General features: G+C 55.3%; 1 protein-coding gene across 2 annotated transcripts in view; it reads left to right on the top strand.

Moving 5' to 3' along the window:
* ZC3H18 (zinc finger CCCH-type containing 18) overlaps positions 1–22,075 on the top strand; it is a 68,669-nt gene extending 46,594 nt beyond the window's left edge. For both annotated transcript variants that reach the window (XM_031658031.1, XM_031658030.1), the window contains 10 exons: positions 10,544–10,735; positions 11,849–11,974; positions 12,904–13,008; positions 13,548–13,691; positions 14,160–14,225; positions 16,970–17,130; positions 17,268–17,467; positions 18,110–18,206; positions 20,596–20,692; positions 21,206–22,075. In XM_031658031.1, coding sequence (XP_031513891.1) covers positions 10,544–10,735; positions 11,849–11,974; positions 12,904–13,008; positions 13,548–13,691; positions 14,160–14,225; positions 16,970–17,130; positions 17,268–17,467; positions 18,110–18,206; positions 20,596–20,692; positions 21,206–21,404 — 1,387 coding nt within the window. In that variant the 3' untranslated portion in view covers positions 21,405–22,075. The remainder of the gene's footprint in view (positions 1–10,543; positions 10,736–11,848; positions 11,975–12,903; positions 13,009–13,547; positions 13,692–14,159; positions 14,226–16,969; positions 17,131–17,267; positions 17,468–18,109; positions 18,207–20,595; positions 20,693–21,205) is intronic.
* Positions 22,076–23,043: the final 968 nt, after the last annotated feature.

The following is a 23,043-nucleotide window of genomic DNA, read 5'->3' as shown; positions in this document are numbered from 1 at the left end:
GGAGAATCACTTGAACCTGGGAGACGGAGCTTGCAGTGAGCTGAGAGCGCGCCACTGCACTCCAACCTGGGTGACAGAGCAAGACTCCGTCTCAAAAAAAAAAAAAAAAAAAAAAAAGAACATTCAGAATAAGTGACATACTTCAGATGTTTTTAATCCTTTTATGTTACAGTTATTTTGAAGTTTATATGGTCATCCAAACGGGGAAACTGGCATTGACCTTGATATTGTGCTGTCTTCTTCAGCCTTTCAAGCCCTTTTTGGATAGAAGCCCTTTCCCTTACAGCACACAGCATTTGCAGTGTGGACTCAGCCTAAGGCTGCGTTTTCCACTGGAACCCCACTGCAAAGGTGAGATCCAGCACCCCATGCACCCACCCCCAGCCGCTCACTCTGCCTTTAACAGGCTGCCCCCACCTCCTCTGTTCCCTCTGCCTGGATGGACGGGCTGCCTCCACCTCCTCCAGGGTTTTGCTCAGATTCCTCTGCACAGGGAGGTCTCCCCATCCCCTCCTGCTTGCCAGCCTACTTTCTTGTTCCTCATGGCCCTCAGTGCCCACCTATCTGGAGCACTCGCAGCAGGTGGTCCTGGGGCATCACCATCTGCCCTGCTCCCCGCTGCAGCCTCCATGCCTCTCCCAGAGTCCCACACAGGTTGGTGCTCATCCACATTTGGGGGTGCTCACTCATATTTGGGGGTGCTGTCAGTGAGTTTTGGATTTGGTAGCAGCCTGCATTTTTACCTGCATGTCATAATTGATTGTTACAAGTTGATAAAATTGCAGATTGATTTCTACAAACAACCAGCTCAGTCTGCTTTCCAGATTCATAAAATGGCGGTTTTCACGCAGCCCAGATCCTTGGTTTTAGAAGCAGAGACGTAGAAAGGCAATGATATCCACGTGGAAGGTCACTGTGCTGTGTGGTTCTGGGTTTGTGAGTCCGTCAGCATGTCCACTTCGGTGGCTTATGGGCACACGTTCCTGGCCACAGACCCCCTTCCCCAGCCCCTAGTCATGTATTCTGCCTGTTTCCAAGAAGCCGGGGGCTCTTCGCAGTCAGGAGGGATGTTTCTGTGTACGAGAGTGGACTTTTGGGGTACGTATGAGAGGGCGGTTGAGCTCTGTGTTCCTCTGCTGTGGCCCTCGCAAGTTAGTGACTCGTGGGATGGGAGGATAGATTCCCAACTGCCGAGCCCCTCTGTCCAGTGTGCTCAGCCTCCCCAGAGGACAGCGGGTGACGGATCCCAGGAGGCTTGGAGAGGGTAACTCTGCCAGCATGGCCACCAGGCAGCAGGTTGCCGTCGCCAGCCCCCGAGCCCTCAGCTTCACGGAGTCTCACATTCGAGAAGGAGCTGGGAGGTGCTCAGACGTTCTCTAGCCTGATCTGGGCTCACAGCTAGGGTTCAGGAAATTCTGTACTAAATGAGTTTTTCTTCAAATCAGACACAGCTTCTCTCACCAAACTGGGCCGAGCCGCTCTTCCCACTTATTTCTGAGCTGGTTTATTTCCCTTCTGTGAGGCTCACGTCCGTTTCTGTCCTTCCTGAAGCACTTGCTTGTGCTCCTGGGGCTGCCCTCAGCCCCTTCCCCAGGCTGCCAGCAGCAGGGCTGACGTTCTCTGCGTCGCTTGTCTGGATTCAGCCAGCTTCCGGGTGCTGGGGAGTCCCCAGTCTTGGCTTCACTCACCTTCGCGGGAACCCTGCCAGGCCCGCTACCTGCCTGGAGGACAAGGGTTTCCCCAGCGCAGAATTTCCAGCCAGTGCTCCGGCTTCCTTCTCACTTATCAGCCAGAACTAGCCTGGCTGCCTTTTCAGGAGCAGCTGAATTCCCCTTGCAGTGAGACATATTGAATGGGTGGGCCTTTGGCAGGTTGGGAGTTTTTAATCATCAGATGAATAGAAAGAATTTTTCTCACCTAAACTGGAGGAAAATGACACGATTTTGCCCAGGGAGATCCATTTGGGAAGATTCTGCCTTCAGCTACCGAGCAGAACACGGATGAGGGGCTCTGCAGGGTCCGGCTTGTCTGCACTGGGACCAGGCCTTCAGGGGGCTACACCCTAATGAAGCGCAGTCACTTTTTGTTTCGTCTCCAGCGCAGCCCAAGCTCATTATAGCAGGCACTTCACCACCCCAAGCTTCACAAGGGGCGTGGGCGTGCAGCAGGAGGAACGAGAGTTGGCCACCGTCGGGTGCCGTGGGTGTCCTGAGTAGAGTTGAGGGCCTCCCCCAGGAAGGAGAATGCTGAGCCCCGATAGGAGACGCTGCCCTGAGCCGTCTGAGGGCCAGCACTCTGTCCATGGGGGAGCCCTTTCTTTTCCTTATCTCTAGCCTAATACCCCTCTTTCCTGAGGTTCTCTCTTAACTGCCTAAGCTGTTTGACTCTGGGACTGGCTAGCTTGTCCCCGTCGGGATCTCATCCCCGTCGGGATCTCTGGCAGGACTTCCTGACCAGCTCCCCCTGGACCTGCGGCTGGAGGCGGAGTTGTGCCGCTGTCTTCGACCTGGTTTGCCTTTTGAGGCTCACCTGCTCCTCCATCTGGGCTATTTTAAAATGATTAGAGCAGAACCTTTCAATCAGTTCTATCAAATGCATCTGTAGAGCTGGGGAGGAGGGGGGCGATCCCTTTTGTGACACCTACTTCTAATCTTTGTAGCTAGGCCAGTGGGTGTGCTCACAGCCAAGGCACCTCATTACGTCATTATGATGCTTTTTGACCAGTCATTGTCATTAGAAATGTAAACACTGATTGGGGACCTTCCAGCGGGAGCTGTCTGGGCTGCCTGCTGTCTCCAGGCTGGTCAACTTCCAGGTGTACCTTTGTGGCTTTGGGTGCCCCTTCAGGGCTAGAGCTAGGCAGGCTTCTGCAGTGGGATTGCGGGGTGGACCCCTGAGACGGGAAGCACTTGCCCCCAGCACCTACTCACCCAGGGCTCTTCATTCTCACACTTCCCTGGTGAGTTCCGGACACCACAGTGGGGCCCCTTTTGTGGCCCATCCGGTGAGCGCCTACTCCCCGGGCCGCCGCTTCATCCTGAGTTATTTGGGCTGAGCCCTCTCATCTGCCAGTTTAAGGCACCCCAGGAGTCTCAAGATCTCTGCTGGGAGTGGACCAGTCTACACAGTCTTCTTCAGAGGGATTTGTGACTTCCCCGAAAAGGTTAAGAAACCCTGTTTTAGACCAACCTTCTGGGTAAGGGACTAGTGGGGTCAGGGATTTTCATGTGCAGTTTAACGCACAGAAGGCGCAGTTGCTGGTGTTTGTATCTGCTCTGCACTGAGACTGGCTCTCGCAGGTGTGCATGAGGCCACGTGGCCTTCTGTGCAAGTTAGAGAAGGTGACGGCCACTCAGGCCTGTTCTGGCCTGTCCATTGGACTCCACTTTTTTTTTTTTTTTTTTTTTGCAAAAAGTAAAGACATGGGGCTGGCACTCCAGATCTGCTTTGGGCTTTTTCTGTTACGTTTTAAGGGAGGTGGGCAGAGCACGTGGCCTGTAGCTGAATGCTCCGCAGAGCAGACACAGGAACGAGCCGGGAGAGAAGCTTCGCTGTGGAGGTGCTCCTGGAGCTGCCTCTGAGCCGGCTCAGCCGGGGGAGGCCTGTAGGCTCCCATCTCCCTTTTCCCGTGTTGATTCAGATGCTTAGCTCTTTTGATTGAGGAAAGAACCTTCATGCGTTCTTATCCTTTTTTACCTTTGACCCCAAACTTGGCAGCTGCTTGGGTTGGAGTTTCTGGACACAGGGGCCTGTAGCGGCCTGGCGTCGATGTTGCCTCACGTTCCCGCTGGCGTCGGTGAGGCATGAGCTGTGAGTGTGCCAGCCTCGGGCCCTTGGTTTTGTCTCTGGCGTGTTTGCATTGGTGGTAGAGCTGACCTTTGCCCCTTAGAGAGTCTTCCGTGGCCTTGAACGGGGAATGGGGGCCAGATGACAGCACAGGCCCCGTGCTGCGGGAATGGCCGCTTCCTCAGTCAGGGGTCGTCTGGAGGGTCTGGAGGGTTTTTCCCTCCGGTGGGAAGTGTTCATGCAAATTCCAGATCTGTCCTGGCCCAGCTGGAGGCAGACCTTCCTGACTGGGCCGTCCCTTGCAAGCATTCGCAGCCCGCACTGGCTCCCTCCGAGCAGGCCCCCACTTGTGAAGGAGCTGAGCCGCTGGTGGTGGGCTGTCCTGGGGCACCCATGTTGTGTGTTTTGCTTTTGTTTGTTTTGTATCTGCCTGGTTTTTCCAAGTCTAATCAGGATGTCCCCTGGGGTGACATCCTTTGCTGAGAGAAGGGCACATGCCTCGGGTCCCAGTGCTCAGCCTTGCTTTCTGCCGCAGCCTTGGGGCCTGGAGACTCACATGAAAGCGCAGTGGAGACAATGCCCAGTGGTCCCAGCCCCATTACCCCAGGTACCACCTGTTAGCCACCATAGGACCAAGATTACAAGCACCGTGGTCAGAGGCACTGGCCTGCAGTAGGACTCCATGGCCTGAGCCCAGCTCTCTCGTTGTGGTTCCTATCCCAGCCGTGTCCTGTGGCTTCCTGGTGCACACAGGGCTGTTCCTTGCACCTCCCAGCTGGGTCTTGACACCACAAGCTCTTCCCTCCAACCTGGGATCAGCCAGGCCTTTCCTAGGAGATGAGAATGTACCATAAAAACAATTACAAGACTGGGCGCTGTAGCTCACGCTTGTCATCCCAGCACTTTGGTAGGCTGAGGTGGGTGGATCACCTGAGGTTGGGAGTTCAAGACCAGCCTGGCCAACACAGTGAAACCTGGTCTATACTTAAAATACAAAACTTGGCCGGGTGCGGTGGCTCAAGCCTGTAATCCCAGCTCTTTGGGAGGCCGAGACGGGCGGATCACAAGGTCAGGAGATCGAGACCATCCTGGCTAACCCGGTGAAACCCCGTCTCTACTAAAAAATACAAAAAACTAGCTGGGCGAGGTGGCGGGCGCCTGTAGTCCCAGCTACTCGGGAGGCTGAGGCAGGAGAATGGCGTGAGCCCGGGAGGCAGAGCTTGCAGTGAGCTGAGGTCTGGCCACTGTACTCCAGCCTGGGCGACAGAGCAAGACTCCGTCTCAAAAAAAAAAAAAAAATACAAAACTTAGCTGAGCGTAGTGGCATGTGCCTGTCGTCCCAGCTACTCAGGAGGCTGAAGCAGGAGAATCATTTGAACGCAGGAGGCGGAGGTTGCAGGGAGCTGACCCTGTGCTCCAGCCTGGGTGACAGAGCCAGACTCTGTCTCAAAGAAAAACAAAAAAAAAACTATTAGAAGATTCCTGAGAGCATGTAGGAGTTAACAGCGTTAAATGGTTTTCTTTACAGAAATAGAAAAATCCTTAAATAACATTTGAGATGCTTTCTGTAATAAATAAATGTGAGATACAATGATTCTGTAAAGTTTGGGAAACTGTAAGCAGTAGAGGGAGCATGAGGAAGATGGCCAGGCTGGAGCAGCTTCCTGGCACCGGCTCTGCGCCTCGGACCGGCCAGGCCTGGCCCTGCCTCCCCCACAGCGTCACGTGACCATTTCGCACGTGTGCTTTCTTAATGAGCACTGGCTCAGCCTCCCAAGACACCTGCCGCTGGAACTGACTGCCGGAGCTGTGCACACCCGACGGAAGCCATCTTCATGGTTTGGGCCCCCACCCCAGGTCTGAGGAAAGACACCAGCTGGGGTGCAGTTCATTTATATTTGGTTCTCGGAATCTATAGATGTGACTTAACACAGACCAATTCCCAGACTCACCCAATTCTTGTGCCACTTGCATAATTTTTCTTTTCTTTCTTTTTTTTTTTTTTTTGAGACGGAGTCTCTCTCTCTCTGTTGCCCAGGCTGGAGTGCAGTGGTGCGATCTCGGCTCACTGCAAGCTCCACCTCCCAGGTTCACACCATTCTCCTGCCTCAGCCTCCCGAGTGGCTGGGACTACAGGCACCTGCCACCTCGCCCGGCGAGTTTTTTTTTAATATATATTTAGTAGAGACAGGGTTTCACCGTGTTAGCCAGGATGGTCTCAATCTCCTGACCTCGTGATCCGTCTGCCTCGGCCTCCCAAAGTGCTGGGATTACAGGGGTGAGCCACCGCACCTGGCCTCAAAGTTGAAGCAGTTCTTATGCCTCAGCCTCTCGAGCAGCTGGAATTACAGGCACACAGCACCAGGCCTGGCTAATTTTTGTATTTTTAGTAGAGACAGGGTTTTACCATGTTGTCCAGGTTGGTCTCAAACTCCTGGCCTCGAGTAATCTGCCTGCCTCGGCCTCCCAAAGTGTTGGGATCACGGGCGTGAGCCACTGTGCCCAGCCCCCACTTGCGTAATTTTCTGTATCCAGATACTGCTTGTTATGTATTTGCATATTTTAAATACTTTTACTGGTTTTTTTTTCTTTTGGAGACAGGGTCTTCTTGCCCTTTCGCCTAGGCTGGAGTACAGGGGCACAATCACAGCTCACTTCAGTCTTGACCTCCCAGGCTCAAGTGATTCTCCTGCCTCAGCCCCGACTGACCACAGGTGCACAACACCGTGCCTGGGTAATTCTTGTATTTTTTGTAGAGACAGGGTTTTGCCATGTTGCCCAGGCTGGTCTCAAACCCCTGGCCTCAAGCGACCCTCCCACCTCAGCCTCTCACAGTGCTGGGATTACAGGCGTGAGCCAGTGCATCTGGTCCACTTTTTAAACTAAAACACCTTTTAAAAGGAAATTTTGCATCATTACCGCAAAGCTGATCCCAAATCATTCGTCATTATTACTGTAGTAATAAAGTCAAAAGTAAAAATGGTTATCTGGGCTGAGGTGGGTGGATCACTCGAGGTCAGGAGTTTGAGACCAGCCTGGCCAACTTGGTAAAACCTCCTCTCTATGAAAAATACAAAAACTAGCTGATCATGGTGGCGGACGCCTGTAATCTCAGCTACTCAGGAGGCTGAGGTGGAAGAATCAATTGAACCCGGGAGGCGGAGGTTGCAGTGAGCTGAGATTGCGCCACTGCACTCTAGCATGGGTGACAGACTCTGTCTCAAAAACAAAAACAAAAATGGGCCGGGCACGGTGGCTCATACCTGTAATCCCAGCACTTTGGGAGGCCAAGGCGGGCGGATCACGAGGTCAGGAGTTCGAGATCATGCTGGCTAACATGGTGAAACCCAGTCTCTACTAAAAATACAAAAATCAGCCAGGTGTGGTGGTGGGTGCCTGTAGTCCTAGCTACTCGAGAGGCTGAGACAGGAGAATGGTGTGAACCTGGGAGGCGGAGCTTGCAGTGAGCCGAGATCGTGCCACTGCACTCCAGCCTGGGCAACAGAGCAAGACTCCGTCTCAAAAAAAAAAAAAAAGAAAGAAAGAAAAAAACTGGTTATCTACATCCTGTTTAAAATCAGTACCACCATGTCCCACACATGGGAACATGGACTTGCTGGATAGAACCTCCTTGCTCCATGGGCCTGGAAGCAGCTACTTCAGAAGGAAAGTGGTGCGGCCGGCGGTAGCGGAGGGCACACTGTGCAGTGACGAGACAGTGCAGGCCCATCCACAGCCCTGGCCCAGAGAAGAGAGACCTCACTGACCCCTGTGGGGCCTGCCTCTGGCCATCTTCATTTGGAAATTCGGTGTCATTGTCCCCAGAGGGAATGAGCAGTTCTTCCTGGGGGGCAAGCACGAGCTGCCCTGAGATTGTGGAGGTCTGCACCGCCTGCCTCTCTGGATGTCAGCTGGTTTTATTTCCATGGCATGGCAGGGAACAAGCAGACGCTGTTTTCCTTCCCCCTCACCACAGCAAGGACTCCATGTGCTGTTACAGCTTCACCCAAAGAGGAGGTGGTCTCGACCATGCCTTGACTTCTGCCGTTGCCTCTCCCTGTGTTGGAAGGGCCACCGTCCCTGTGGCTCACCGGTGCTCCGTTTCCTCTTGGGTTTTTAGGATGAGAGTATACAGGAAGTATAAAGGTGAAAGTAGCTCTCCAGTAGCTTGTGACAAGGAGGATCATAAGACAGGCGTTGACCTCTTCCTGGAGTACTTTTCCAGGAGACTCCCAGATGTGGCAATAGCTCTTGGGGTTTTGGGCTGATTACAGGAGCTGAAGCTGTGATGTCGTGTGTCCGTGTCCTTAGGTCAGTGTTAAGTGGGGAGCTGCCCCCATCCTGCATTCTCAGCAGATAGCAGGCGTGTTTGCCGGCCATCTGGTTGATTAAACAAGCTCTGAAAACATAAACACCGATGGTTTTGATGGTTTCATGTGTTGTCATGTGACATAAGCAGATGCTACCACAGCAGAGCCGGAGGTGAGCAAGGCATAGGGCAGAGAATCCCACTCACAGTAACACAGGAGCTACGACAGCCTTTCAAGATGTGTTTGCAGGCCAGGCATGGCGGCTCAAGCTTATAACCCCAGCACTTTCGGAGACCAGGGTGGGAGGATCGCTTGAGGCCTGGAATTCAAGACCAGCCTGGGCAACACAGGGAGACCTTAAAGCAGTGTTTGATGACTTGGGTGTGGTGGTGCACACCCGCAGTCCGGGCTACTCAAAGAGGCTGAGGTGGGAGGATCCCTTCAGCCTGGAAGCTCAAGGCTGCAGTGATCATGCCACCACTTTCCAGAGTGGGCAACAGAGCGAGACCCTGTCTCTTAAAAAAAAAAAAAAAGAAAAAAAAACCCTTTTCTGCTTATACAATTGCCAGGATTTTGGGTTGGTTTGTGTCTGGGTGGTGGTTGTGGTTGTTAGTGGTGACACCAAGCTCAGGTTTGGCACAGCACACTGCTGGCTAAATGAGGAAACAATATTTGATAAACTACCAATAACCTGTAAAATGTGTGTCTCCTTTGACCCATTAATTCCATTTCTCAGGAGTTTGCCCTTTAAGAAGTCAGATAAAGATTTATATATAAGGGGTCACTTTAATATCATTTGTGTTGGGTTTTTTATTTGTTTTCTAAGATGGAGTCTCACTCTGTTGCCCAGACTAGAGTGCAGTAGTGCAGTCTCAGCTCACTGCAACCTGTGCCTCCTGGGTTCAAACGATTTTCCTGCCTCAGGCTCCCGAGTAGCTGGGATTATAGGCACATATTCCACGCCCAGCTAATTTTTGTTTTGTTTTGTGTTTTATTTTGTTTTGTTTTGTTTGAGACGGAGTCTTGCTCTGTCACCCAGATTGGAGTGCAGTGGCACGATCTCAGCTCACAACAACCTCTGCCTCCCAGGTTCAAGCAATTCTCCTGCCTCAGCTTCCCAAGTAGCTGGGATTATGGGTGCCCGCCACCACGCCCAACTAATTTTTTTTGGTTTTTTTTTTTTTTTTTTTTTTTTGAGACGGAGTCTCGCTCTGTCACCCAGGCTGGAGTACAGTGGCCCGATCTCAGCTCACTGCAAGCTCCGTCTCCCAGGTTTATGCCATTCTCCTGCCTCAGCCTCCCGAGTAGCTGGGACTACAGGCGCCCGCCACCTCGCCCGGCTAGTTTTTTGTATTTTTAGTAGAGACGGGGTTTCACCGTGTTAGCCAGGATGGTCTCGATCTCCTGACCTCGTGATCCGCCCGTCTCGGCCTCCCAAAGTGCTGGGATTACAGGCGTGAGCCACCGCGCCCGGCCATAATTTTTTTTTTTTTTTTTGAGATGGAGTCTCACTCTGTGGCCCAGGCTGGAGTGCAGTGACGTGATCTCGGCTCAGTGCAAGCTCCGCCTCCCGGGTTCACGCCATTCTCCTGCCTCAGCCTCCCGAGTAGCTTTGACTACAAGCACCCGCTACCACGCCCGGCTAACTTTTTATATTTTTAGTAGAGATGGGGTTTCACTGTGTTAGTCAGAATAGTCTGGATCTCTTGACCTCGTGATTCGCCCTCCTCGGCCTCCCAAAGTGCTGGGATTACAGGCGTGAGCCACCGTACCAGCCTAATTTTTGTATTTTTAGTAGACATGGAGTTTCACCATGTTGGCCAGGCTGGTCTTGAACCCCTGACCTCATGATCTGCCCACCTCAGCCTCCCAAAGTGCTGGGATTATAGGCATGAGCCATTGTGCCCGGCCTAATTTTTATATTTTTAATAGAGACGGGATTTCACCATGTTGGCCAGGCTGGTCTGGAACTCCCGACCTCAACCTCTCCGCCTGCCTCGACCTCACAAAGTGCTGAGATTGCAGGCGTAAGCCACCGGGCCCGGGCTTATTTCATAAATATTTATTATGAACCTACTAGTATGTCGGCACTACAGATAGTATTAGATACCATCCCTGTCCCTCCCAGAGCTGACAGCGTAGTTGGGAAGATGGAAATTAAGTAAGTAATGACACCCACAAAAAGTAACTGCCATTCTGGTTCAGGAGAAGCCTGGGTGTCCCTGAGTAACAGACTCTGGCGCCAAGACTGTTTGTGGAGAGAGCTCTGCTCATCCCTGCGATGATGGGTTTTGTGAGTGGTCTGTTTTCCCCTATAGGACCCTTTGTTTCTCAGGTGATCCTGAGCCAGGTACGAGATCAGTAGTCTCCCCCACTGCTGTCACCCACATGGCATAGCTGTGAAGCGGAAGGTGGCCCGAGAGTTGCTAATATCTCTGTGATTTCAGCCGCCAAGCTGAGCCACCAAAGAAGGAGGCCACCACTGCGGGGCCGCAGGTGAAGCGAGCAGATGAGTGGAAGGACCCTTGGCGCCGATCCAAGTCTCCCAAGAAGAAACTCGGGGTGTCGGTCTCCCCGAGCCGGGCTCGAAGGCGTCGGAAAACATCAGCCTCGTCGGCCTCTGCCTCTAATTCCTCCAGGTAAGGAGGGCTTCTGGGACGGCTGGGGTGTCAGCACCTCGGAGCCGTCAGCTGAACACCGTGTACCTCACTGGGTCAGGTGGGGAACACCACAGCCCCACTGTTTGCTGTGGGGTCATTGCCTGAAGGCCAGTCAGTGGGACTAACCCGGCATGTATACATTCAGCAAAGAGCATCAATGCCAAGTAGGACTGATGCAGTGACCCCAAATGGGGCACAGACACCGGCGACTGAGCCCGACTGCTCCCAGGGAGTCCCGGGCTACACTGGAGGGAGGGGCATCTGGATGCGGGAGGATGCACAGACCTGGGGCCCAGTGAGTCCATCTGTTCCTCCAGACTGGACCTGAAGCTGTGCCCCTCCACGTACAGTCCTGGTCTCAGCACACAGGAGCCTGGCTCCCGAGGGAGGGATGACGGAAAGCAGGGGACTAGGGTGGACCCCATGGTGCTCCGAAGGAACAGGAGGTGTGGGTGGGAGGCCAGGCTTCACAGTGGGTGCAGAGGGACAGATAGACACACACACAGACGCACGTGACCTGGGTCAGCGCACACATCCTGGCTCTGTCCACTCAGGCAGCGACACCCAGTAACAGCAGGCACACCCCATGCCCAGGTCTTGATTTCTAAATGCTATTCTCCACTGAGGAGGGGTGGGAGTGTCTGGGGGAGGCTGTATGCATCTGTGCGCATGTGGGTAGCTGTGTGTCTGCGCGTGTATGGCTGTGCGTCTGTGCACGTGTGTAGCTGTGTGTCTGCGCGTGTGCAGCTGTACGCATGTGTGTAGCTGTGCATCTGCGCCTGCATAGCTGTGTGTGTGCGTGCATGTGCAACTTGCACATGTATAGCTGTGCGTCTGTGCGTGTGTGTAGCTGTGATTTTGTGGGTGTGTAGCTGTGCATGTATACGTCTGTGTGCGTCTGTGCGCATATGTAGCTGTGTATCTGTGGGTGTGTAGCTGCGCATGTGTACATCTGTGCGCATGTGTGTGTCTGTGCATGTGTGTGTAGCTGTGCGTTCAGGTCTGTGCCAAAGAGCAGCAGGTCAGCAGAGGGCGTGCGGGGCAGGGAGGGCCCTTCTCACTTCTCACCACTCTCCCTCCCGCCCGCCCCAGGTCATCTTCACGGTCATCGTCCTACTCCGGCTCCGGCTCCTCCCGGTCACGATCCCGGTCTTCATCCTACAGCTCCTACTCCAGCCGCTCTTCCAGACACAGCTCGTTCTCAGGAAGCCGGTCCAGGTACGTCCCCGGGACCCATGCAGGGCCCTTGGCTGGTGCAGGGAGCATGAGCACCTGCAGATGTGGCTTTAGTTGTGGCACCAATAGCCCCTTGGGGTATTGAAAGTCCCTGCTGGAAGCTGAACTAGGATGGCCAGGGGCTCATGTCCTGTGTCCCCCGCCAAACACCAGCGTTGCGGGCCCTCGTCCTTGTGTAGATGTGTGCTGTCACTGAGGGCCACAGCCTGAGATCCTCGAGTTGAGGCATTCCAGTCCTCCAGGGACAGTCCTCCAGGAAGGGGCCAGACTCAGCCCTGTCCTGCGGGTGTTTCTGTGGGAGCTGCTCTGCTGCCCCACTGCCAAGGGACCTGTCCCCTCCCGTCCTGCACACACGTGAACGTGGCACCTGCCTCCTGGAGGGCCCGCCAGGGGCTGCTGACACCTTCCACACTCCACGGTCTACTCTGGGCCTGTGTGTTTAGCAGATGCCAGAACAGTCCAGAACTGAAGTTAAACCTGAGGCACATAAATGGAAATTCATGGCCTTCTCCATGGGTCTGGGTGGGTCGGTCCTCAGTGGGCTTGGGCTGGTTAAGAAACACCCCCAGGCCGGGCGCGGTGGCTCAAGCCTGTAATCCCAGCACTTTGGGAGGCCGAGACGGGCGGATCACGAGGTCAGGAGATCGAGACCATCCTGGCTAACATGGTGAAACCCCGTCTCTATTAAGCAATACAAAAAACTAGCCGGGCGAGGTGGCGGGCGCCTGTAGTCCCAGCTACTCGGGAGGCTGAGGCAGGAGAATGGCGTAAACCCGGGAGGCGGAGCTTGCAGTGAGCTGAGATCTGGCCACTGCACTCCAGCCTGGGCGACAGAGCTAGACTCAGTCTCAAAAAAAAAAAAAAAAGAAACACCCCCAGGCCTCTTCTCACACCTTTGTTCACTCCCCCAGGTCCCGGTCCTTCTCTTCGTCCCCGTCCCCATCCCCAACACCTTCCCCACATAGACCTTCCATCAGAACCAAGGGAGAGCCGGCCCCGCCGCCCGGGAAAGCAGGGTGAGTGCCCAGCCTGTGGACAAGTCCTGGCCGGCCAGGCCTCCAGAGGCTGCAGCCTCCTCCCTCCGTCTCTATCTCTCATTTGTGTTTGGGACCAAAGAGGTGAGGATGCCTCGGGGGGGCTATTCCCAGAGGGTGACTGGGCTGGGGGGGCACTGGGCACAGCCCCTGTTCTCCCGGGCCGCCCTTACACTGCAGTGCTCCCCCGGGAGCCCTGGGGACGAAGCACAGCCCTGGGGACATGGCAGCAGCCGGGTGTTCTCAGGGCTCTTCGTGTTAGCCTGCTCTCCCCACTGTCTGGCGGTGCCTGTAGCTCTTGTCTGTTAGAGGGGAGCCCTGAAGGGCTGCTGGGGGCTTTGAAGCCATTCCCAAGTGCTCTGACGCTGACGGGTGGGAACTGTGTCCAGGCATGAGCGTGCTCACTTAGCGTCACAAGCATGCGGTGTCGTTCCCCGAGGTGTGGGTACATTTAAAGAGGACGTAGGCCAGCGGGGCCTCATCCACCAGCCCTGCCCTGCTGGAGCCTCCCTGTCTCACAGAGAGAAGTCAGTGAAGAAGCCGGCCTTGCCTCCAGCCCCACCACAGGCCACCAAAACCACGGCTCCTGTCCCCGAGCCCACCAAGCCAGGAGACCCTCGGGAAGCCAGGAGGAAGGAGCGGCCAGCCAGGACCCCCCCCAGGAGGTGAGCATTTCGGTGTCCATGGGCCTTTGGGCTTTCCATGTTCTTGGTGCCACTGTGATGCTGGCACTGCTGGAAATCCAGAGTGCCAGGGTCCAGAGCCCGGTGGTGGGAGGCACCCCCCAGCCGAGCAGCAGCACCCAGTGAGCCCTTACCCGGGAACCTGTCCTGTCCCCTCCCTGAGTCTGTGTTTCTGGAGCGTGAAGGAGAAAGGACAGCTTGGCAGGGAGCACAGGCCTTCCCCTCACCGCCCCTGTCTACACTGGGAGGTGCTGCCCTGAGAGACTGCACTTTTTATCCTGACAAAACACTGTGCCTAAAGGAAGACAGGCCCAGGCCCTGTTCCAAGGCGGTGGCAAGGCCAGTCTGGAGCCTCGCCTCACAGGGCTGCTGGGCTGCTGGTGGGGAGGGGAGGCCATGAGGGGCTGCGGAGGCCACACCCCCTGAGCCCAGCTGTTGTTTGTATTACAGGCGGACGCTCAGCGGCAGCGGCAGCGGCAGTGGCAGCAGCTATAGTGGTTCCAGCTCCCGATCCAGGTCGTCCCTATCACCCTTTGCCTCTGTTTCTCCCTCCCCTTTGGGGCCAGGAAGTCCCCCGAAAGAGCCAGCTTGTGGGTTGGGCTGTCTCCTACAGGCAGGCTTGGGGCCCTTCTGGGTCTGAGTCACCTTGGGGCTGTGGAAGGCTGTGGTCGAAATTTTGACACGGGAGAAAATGGGCCAGGATTCATGTGATAGGGAGACCCCCCCCTTCCCCCACAAAAACAGCTTCACAAACTCGAGGGCACTCAGGTCAGGAGGAGGTGCCTCTGCCCTGCTGACTTGATGCCGCAGCACCTAGGAGAGCACCTGCACCTGGGGAGGAGCCACAGAGGCCGGGCCTGCACGGCCTGTCACAGCTATCAAGGGAACCAGCCGGAGGGGTGGGGAAGCCGATAAAAAACATCTCAGAAGAGAATACATGGAAAAGCGTTGTGGGCCGGGCGTGGGGCCCACACCTGTGATCCCAGCACTGCGGGAGGCCAAGGCAGGAGGATTGCTTGAGCCCAGGACTTGAGACCAGCCTGAGCAACACAGACCCCATCTCCACAGAAAAAAAAAAAAATATATATATATATATATATTTGAGACAGTTTCATTCTTGTTGCCCAGGTTGGAGTGCAATGGCGCAGTCTCGCAACCTCCGCCTCCCGGGTAGCTGGGACTACAGGCGCATGCTGTCACACCCAGCTAAGTTTTTGTATTTTAGTAGAGACAGGGTTTCACCGTGTTGCCCAGGTTGGTCTCAAAACTCCTGAGCTCAGGCAATCCACCCACCTCAGCCTCCCAAAGTGCTGGGATTACAGGCGTGAGCCACCACGCCCAGCCTAATTTTGTATTTTTAGTAGAGACTGGGTTTCACCATGTTGGTCAGGCTGATCTTGAACTCCTGACCCCAGGTGATCCATCCACCTCGGCCTCCCAAAGTACTGGGATTACAGGTGTGAGCCACTGCACCCAGCCTAATTTTGTATTTTTAGTAGAGACTGGGTTTCACCGTGTTGGTCAGGCTGATCTTGAACTGACCTCAGGTGATCCATCCACCTCAGCCTCCCAAAGTGCTGGGATTACAGGTATGAGCCACCACGTCCAGCCCAGAAATTTTTTTTAATGAGCTGGGTATAGTGGTGTGTGCCTGTGGTCCCAGCTACTTGGGAGGTCAAGGTTGAGTGAGCTGTGATCACGCCACTGCATTCCAGCCTGGACAACAGAGATCCTGTCTCAAAAAAAAAGATTTCTGCTGTTTAGTTGTTTTGAAAGAAAGTATTAAATCAGTCCTTAGATTCCTCACATAGAACTCTTTCATTTCCAGGCAGCAGGTGGTTTATATGTTTGTCAAACTTTTTTTTTTTTTTATTTTGAGACAGAGTCTCGCTCCGTCACCCAGGCTGGAGTGCAGTGGCCAGATCTCAGCTCACTGCAAGCTCCACCTCCCGGGTTCACGCCATTCTCCTGCCTCAGCCTCCTGAGTAGCTGGGACTACAGGTGCCCGCCACCTCGCCCGGCTAGTTTTTTGTATTTTTTAGTAGAGACGGGGTTTCACCATGTTAGCCAGGATGATCTCGATCTCCTGATCTCGTGATCCGCCCGTCTTGGCCTCCCAAAGTGCTGGGATTACAGGCTTGAGCCACCGCGCCCAGCCATCAAACTTTTTTTTCTGTTGTTTGTTTTGTTTCTGGAGAGACATGGTCTTGCTATGTTGCCCAGGCTGGTCTCAAAACCCCTGGGCTCAAGTGATCCTCCCACCGTGGTCTCCCAAACTCCTGGGATTATAGGCCTGAGCCACCGCACCTGGCCTAAAATGTTTCTTGATAGGTCTGAAATGTTTTAAAAGACCTGACTTTTGGAAAAAAAAAAATGGTTCTCTTACCTTCCCCGTTCCCTGCTGCGGTACCCAACGTGCCTGGGGGATGTGATTGGTGTTTTCCCGAGTAGCACATGGGCAGGGCGGACTCAGATGCCAGTCCTGTGCTCTGTGTCCGTGTTGAGTGCAAGCCAGTGGAGCTGCAGACCTGCTGTTTCCAGTCTGTCTGCTGCGTGTTCCTCAGGCATTCCCTGAGACTGTGCGGAACAGCTCGTTGTGTTTTAATTTCCCTGTGGGCTGAGGCTGTCACCCTTTTGTTGCAGGTGTCTAAGCCAAGGACTCTGCTTAAATTCCATCCTTGCCACTGTTGGCTCAGCTCAGTCCTGTTTCCCTTCCCAACAAGCAACCTGACATTCGTTTCGTTTGTGTTTGTTTTGAGACGGAGTTTCGCTCTTGTTGCCCAGGCTAGAGTGCAGTGGCACAGTCTTGGCTCACTGCAACCTCCACCTCCCGGGTTCAAGCAATTATTTTGCCTCAGCCTCTCCAGTAGCTGGGATTACTGGTGCCCGCGACCATGCCCGGCTAATTTCTGCATTTTTAGTAGAGACGGGGTTTCACCATGTTGGCCAGGCTGGTCCCGAACTCCTGACCTCAGGTGATCTGCCCATCTCAGTCTCCCAGAGTGCTGGGATGACAGGCGCGAGCCACCGCGCCCAGCTGCAACCTGACATTCGTTAGTGAAGTGGGGCCCTGGCCCAGCCATAGAGACGTCCCTTACTGTGTAACCCTAGAACTGCCCAGTGTCCCCCCAAAATCACACATTCCATGGGTACATGATCCATAAATGGACACTGGGTAAACGTGGACCATGGAACACCCCCCGCCGGCCCCTCCCTCCAGTCTGTGGTTGGACTGTGGTGAGATGTTCTCATGTGTCCAGGTCCCTGAGCGTGAGCAGTGTCTCCTCAGTGTCCAGTGCTACGTCGAGCAGCAGCTCTGCACACAGCGTGGACTCGGAGGACATGTACGCAGACCTGGCTAGCCCCGTGTCCTCAGCCAGCTCTCGGTCCCCAGCACCAGCCCAGACCAGGAAGGAGAAAGGTATTCGGGAGCCCTGGTACCTTTAAGGAGTAGCTCCAGGGGGAGGAGGGTGGCATCAGCACAGACTTTGCCTGGCTGTCGGTGTGGCCCCGGGAAAATCACCAGCACCCCCATGACTGCAGATTTATCATTGGTAGGAAAATCTAAGAAAGAAGACGGTGTTAAAGAGGAAAAGCGGAAAAGGGATTCGTCCACGCAACCACCTAAATCTGCAAAACCTCCAGCAGGGGGGAAGTCCTCCCAGCAGCCCTCGACCCCCCAGCAGGCACCCCCCGGGCAGCCCCAGCAGGGCACGTTTGTGGCCCACAAGGAGATCAAGTTGACACTGTTGAATAAGGTGAGGGCAAGGGCCCTGCTGCTGGCTCCCCCAGCGTCTGGGCCTGGGTCCATTTGCTTCCTGAGACAGCTTCCTCCTGGGGGACAGAACCTGAGTGAGGGCCAGTGGGGCCTTGCAGGTGTCGGCAGAGCCTGGGTGACAGAGCGAGACTCCATCTTCCCGGCCTAGGCCAGGAAGTGTGAGCATCTGGGGAGGTTCGGGTGCTGCCGGCCTCGCTCTGGACAGAGAGGGTGTTCTCTCTGTGCCTGTGGCCGCCATTCCCTGCCAGCCAGTCTCAACACAATACAGGAAGCAAGCCTCGGTCCCTGTCCTCTGCCCTCAGCAGGACACATCGCTGTCCTCTGCTGGAAGGTTAAGAGGCCTGGTTTCAGGGGTCCCAGGTCCTCCTAGAGTGGCCCCCATGGGGAGCAGGAAGGCCTTCAGGGTGCTTCCCATGGAACATGAAGGGCCCCAAGTGCACAGTGGGGGTGCCCTTGGTCCAGGTCATGGAGGCCTCACTTGGGGCTACAGGGTCTCATGGGCATGTGGTGGGACCTTTGGGAGCAGAGCAGTTTGCTGGCAAGGAACCCATGTTGTCTGGGGTGAGGACACAGCTGCTGTCTCCTGGCCCTGCCGTCCTCACCGGCCTCTCGGTTGTCCCAGGCGGCTGATAAAGGAAGCAGGAAGCGCTATGAACCATCAGACAAGGACAGGCAGAGCCCTCCTCCAGCCAAGCGGGCCAACACATCCCCAGACCGAGGTGAGCCTCCCAGCCCCTAGGGGGCAGGGCAGGGGGCGGGAGCCTGGGGATGCAGAGCAGCTGGACTCAGACCCCATCGCTCTTAACAAGCAGGAGGGCCCAGAAAACATCTGACTTGCAGATTATGCCTGTCAGTATTACGATATTGAAAACTAAAACTAAGAAAAGTTTTTAAATGTTTGTTTAAAAGTAACAGGACCAGGCGCGGTGGCTCACGCCTGTAATCCCAACACTTTGGGAGGCTGAGGCGGGCAAATCACTTGAGGTCAGGAGTTCGAGACCAGCCTGGCCAACCTGGTAAAACCCTGTCTCTACTAAAAATACAAAAATTAGGCCGGGCGCAGTGGCTCACGCCTGTAATCCCAGCACTTTGGGAGGCCGGGGCGGGCGGATCACAAGGTCAGGAGATTGAGACCGTCCTGGCTAACATGGTGAAACTCCGTCTCTACTAAAAAATACAAAAAACTAGCCGGGCGAGGTGGCGGGTGCCTGTAGTCCCAGCTACTCGGCAGGCTGAGGCAGGAGAATGGTGTGAACCCGGGAGGCGGAGCTTGCAGTGAGCCGAAATCGCGCCACTGCACTCCAGCCTGGGTGACAGAGACTCCGTCATCCCAAAAAAAAACAAAAAAAAATTAAAAAAATTAGCCGGGCATGGTGGCGGGCACCTGTAATCCCAGCTACTCAGGAGGCTGAGGCAGGAGAATCACTTGAACCGGGAGGCGGAGGTTGCAGTGAGCTAATATCACCCTACTGCACTCCAGTCTGGCCACAGAGCAAGACTCTGTCTCAAAAATAAATAAATAAATAAATATAACAGTAATAGGCCAGGCATGGTGGCTCACACCTGTAATCTCAGCACTTTGGGAGGCCAAGGTGTGCAGATCATCTGAGGTCAGGAGTTCGAGACTGGCTAACATGGTGAAACCCCGTTTCTACTAAAACTACAAAAAATTAGTTGGGCATAGTGGCACGCATCTGTAGTCCCAGCTACTCAGGAGGCTGAGGCAGGAGAATCGCTTGAACCCGGGAGGCGGAGGTTATAGTGAGCTGAGATTGCGCCATTGCGCTCCCGCTTGGGCAACAAGAGCAACTGTATTTTTCTTTTTTTTTTTTTTTTTTGAGACGGAGTCTTGCTCTGTCGTCCAGGCTGGAGTGCAGTGGCCGGATCTCAGCTCACTGCAAGCTCCGCCTCCCGGGTTCACGCCATCCTCCTGCCTCAGCTTCCCGAGTAGCTGGGACTACAGGCGCCCGACACCTCGCCCGGCTAGTTTTTTGTATTTTTTAGTAGAGATGGGGTTTCACCGTGTTAGCCAAGATGGTCTCGATCTCCTGACCTCATGATCCGCCCGTCTCGGCCTCCCAAAGTGCTGGGATTACAGGCTTGAGCCACCGCGCCCGGCCTGTATTTTTCTTACACGTGTCATTTTTGCAAAATATAATTATATTTTCCAAAACAAATGCAGGAATGGCATTGGTTTTTCCATTTTTGCAAATCTCTTCAGTCTGACTGACAGAAGACAGCTGGACCCACATGCCTCGTGCCCTCTGGAGACCCTCCTGGGCTCCTGGGAACTGAGTGACAGGGCAGACAGTGTCTGTGTTACTGCTGAGCCACATAGACCTGAAAGGGCCTCGCGGACCCCCAGCCGTCCTGACCACACCCCAAGAGCTGGGGCCCAGATGGAAAGACAGGGAGGTTGTCCTGGCTGGCTTTGATGGGTGGAACTTAAACCAGAGGACAAGGGGGCCTGGCCACCCGCACAGCCACTCCCAGACGCAGAGAACAGGCAGGGGGCTTCAGACCCCTTCCCGAGTAGTTCTCTGAGTTTGTCGGGCGTAGGAAGAGGAAGCTGCTCACCTTTGTCCCTAAGCCCAGGGCAGTGTCCTGTGTGGTTGGTCTGGAACAGCCTTGCTGTCCTTGCCTGGGGTTGGAACCAGGGCCACTGGGGTCCTGCAGACCTTTGTTCACGCATGAGCCTTGGGCCTGTGCCGGGAAGTGGACCCTGCCTAGGCTGCCGCGCCTCCCTCCTAACATTGCCAGAGTGACACTCGTGGTCTCTCGGCTTTGCTTGTATGTCTTTACTGCCATGTCTTTTTTGTTGTTCTGTATTTGAAGCCCCATGTGATAAATTTCTTCAAAGCTAGGAAGGAGTTTTGTGTCTCTGCGCAAGATACTGGCTGCTTGGTGGAACCTGGAGCCCAGGTTTGGCCTCAGCCTCATTTCCGGATGCCTTGGTGTCCACATGTCTCTTCTCTTCTACTTGGCTCTTCCCTTTTTATTTCTTTATAAAAATGAAGGAGGTGAACTAAGCAGCCTCAGGCTTTAGAAGTGAGTCCCTGGTATTGGTGTAAGCCAGGAGGGTGGTCTCACTCTGTACCTATCACCCAGGTTCTCGGGACCGGAAGTCAGGTGGGAGACTGGGCTCCCCGAAGCCAGAGCGACAGAGAGGCCAGAACTCCAAAGCCCCTGCAGCCCCGGCTGACAGGTGAGTGGACCCAGCATGTGCCCTGGGCACACCGAGGGTGGCTAGCCTGAGCCTCTTTCCCAGGGAGGCCAGCAGCAGCAGGGCTAGCACTGGGCCAGGTTGGAGGTGCTCCAGCTCCTGTAGCTCCTGCTGGGCTGATGTGGTGAGGGACAGGGACAGGGAAGGGCAACCCCACTCCCGCACACACACTCCTGCCCTGGTCGAGGCTGGAGGCTGCCCTCTGCTCCCGATGTCCTTGGGCAAAGAGCTCTGGGCACGGAGGTGGGAAGAAGAGCAGGTTGTGCGGGGCCAGCCCAGGACCCTCCCAGTCTCTACTCCACAAAGCCCGGCAGCCAGTGGCTAGGACCAGGCCTGCTTGTGGCAAGGGGAGCCTGGCCATCCCGGGAGCCCCTTGCCTCTCCTGGTGGCCACTGAGCACTCAGTGGAAGTTCCCCTTCAGGGAGGGCACCGCACTGCTGCTTCCACCTCAGATGTGGCTTCTGGGGGCTCAAGGTCTTCCCCACCCCCTTGTAGGAAGCGCCAGCTGTCACCACAGTCCAAGAGCTCCAGCAAGGTCACGAGCGTGCCCGGCAAAGCCTCGGATCCCAGCGCTGCCAGCACCAAATCAGGGAAGGCCAGCACGCTGTCGCGGCGGGAGGAGCTGCTGAAACAGCTGAAGGCCGTGGAGGACGCTATTGCGCGCAAGCGGGCCAAGATCCCCGGGAAAGCATAGGCCGTGCCCCTGACCGGACTGGACGCATTTTTATACATAGGGTAAGCGCAGCCATTTTGGATTTTGCAGTTAATGTCTTATTTTGGCTGTGATTCTTTTTAAAAAGTAAAAAAGAAAAAAAAGTTTCTCAGCTGGAAAAGAAGCCACACAGGAGATGACGACGACGCTGAGTCCCAGCCTCCCTCCCCAGAGCAGAAGTCCTGCAGGACAGACACCGACAGCGCTAGTGACCAGCACAGTTCTCATGTAAATTACAGGCCCCGGCCGCCAGCCCCGCCTTCTCTTCCTCCTCCACCGTCTTCTTCCCTGGCCCTGGTCAGGCCTGGGCCTGTGGAGCCCCAGCTCTGCGTCCCCAGCCCGGGTCCAGGCAGCCAAGGCTCCCTCCTGAGCTGAGAAATGGAACCTTGCGAACCACTGGTGGCACCTCCTCCTCCTCTCCGCCCCCGATCACCCGCCCCCGGATCAGAAATATATCTATATTCTCGACTAAAGTCTCATCAGGAAATACTTCCTGTCTTTTATTTTAAGCATCAAATTGTTTTAGTTGATTTAAACAGGAAAAAATACAGAAAAGACCAAAAAAAAAAAGGCCAAGGGTATTGTTGGGGCGTCTGTCTAATGTGGAGGGTCTTTTTTGAGGGGTCTCCTAAAATAAAATATTTTGATAAGCAGCTGTTCTTGCCCTTGTGGTGTGTGCGCCCTCTGCCCAAGCACAGCCGGGTCTGCCTCTGTGTCGTGCACTGCACTTGGCCCAGCACTCGGGAGCTGCTGGGGGGTGAGGGTGTGGCTGCGCGCTCACTCCCCCTGGGAGGACCGGCCATGGAGCAGCTCCTGCCTTCAGACCCCAGCCCAGGGAAGCACTGCGCCTCAGTTTCCCCATTTGTGGGGCTGGGTTGGGCGTTCCTTGGTTCATGAGATGGAGGTACCTTCCCTGCAGGGGCCATGGAGCTGCTGGAGGGGAAGAGGTCCAGGGCTGATTCCCAGCCCTGCCCAGCTGCCACCTCTGCAGTGACCACCAGCGGCTCCGTGTGCAGGCCCCAGACCTGCTGAGCCAGGCCCCATGTGTGATGCCATGTTCCACAGCAGGGGCCACCGGCAGAGCCCCCCAGGAACCCCCGCTGTCGCTCTCTGCTCTCCACCTTGAAAGCCACAGGCCTGCACCTGGGCAGAGGCCTCCCAGGTACACGCTCCAGGGCCTCCAGCACCTCCTTTAATCAGATGGAAGGAGCCGCAGTGTGGTGCCCACGCCTGTGGCCCACCCGTGTCCCTCATCTGCTTCCTGACACGAGGTTTGGGATGAGACCCCCAAGAGAGAGCTCCCTCCCCCAGGGCTGCGAGTGGAGCCCCAGGGAGGCAGCAACGCGCACTTCTGCTCCCCGCATGACCTGCGTCCGTGCCACTCTTCTTCTGGATTAAATGACACTTAGAGTGTGGGCAGAGGAGCTGGGCGTGAGTGAGCACTGCAGCTGGGCCGCCTGTGCACTCCTGAGGGAACTGTTTCCCATTTTATGTCCACGTCCCTCCCACAGCACAGGCCACACAGTTCATCTTGTGTCCCAGCAGCTGGATCATGTGTCTCAGCAATGGCTTTTTTTTTTTTTTTTTGGGACGCGGTCTCGCTCTGCCGCCCAGGCTGGAG

Source organism: Papio anubis, chromosome 18 (genome assembly GCF_008728515.1).
Source record: "Papio anubis isolate 15944 chromosome 18, Panubis1.0, whole genome shotgun sequence".
Classification (NCBI taxonomy): Eukaryota; Metazoa; Chordata; class Mammalia; order Primates; family Cercopithecidae; genus Papio; species Papio anubis.
Note: the sequence above shows the minus strand (reverse complement) of the source record. Positions and strands in the feature narration are given on the sequence as shown.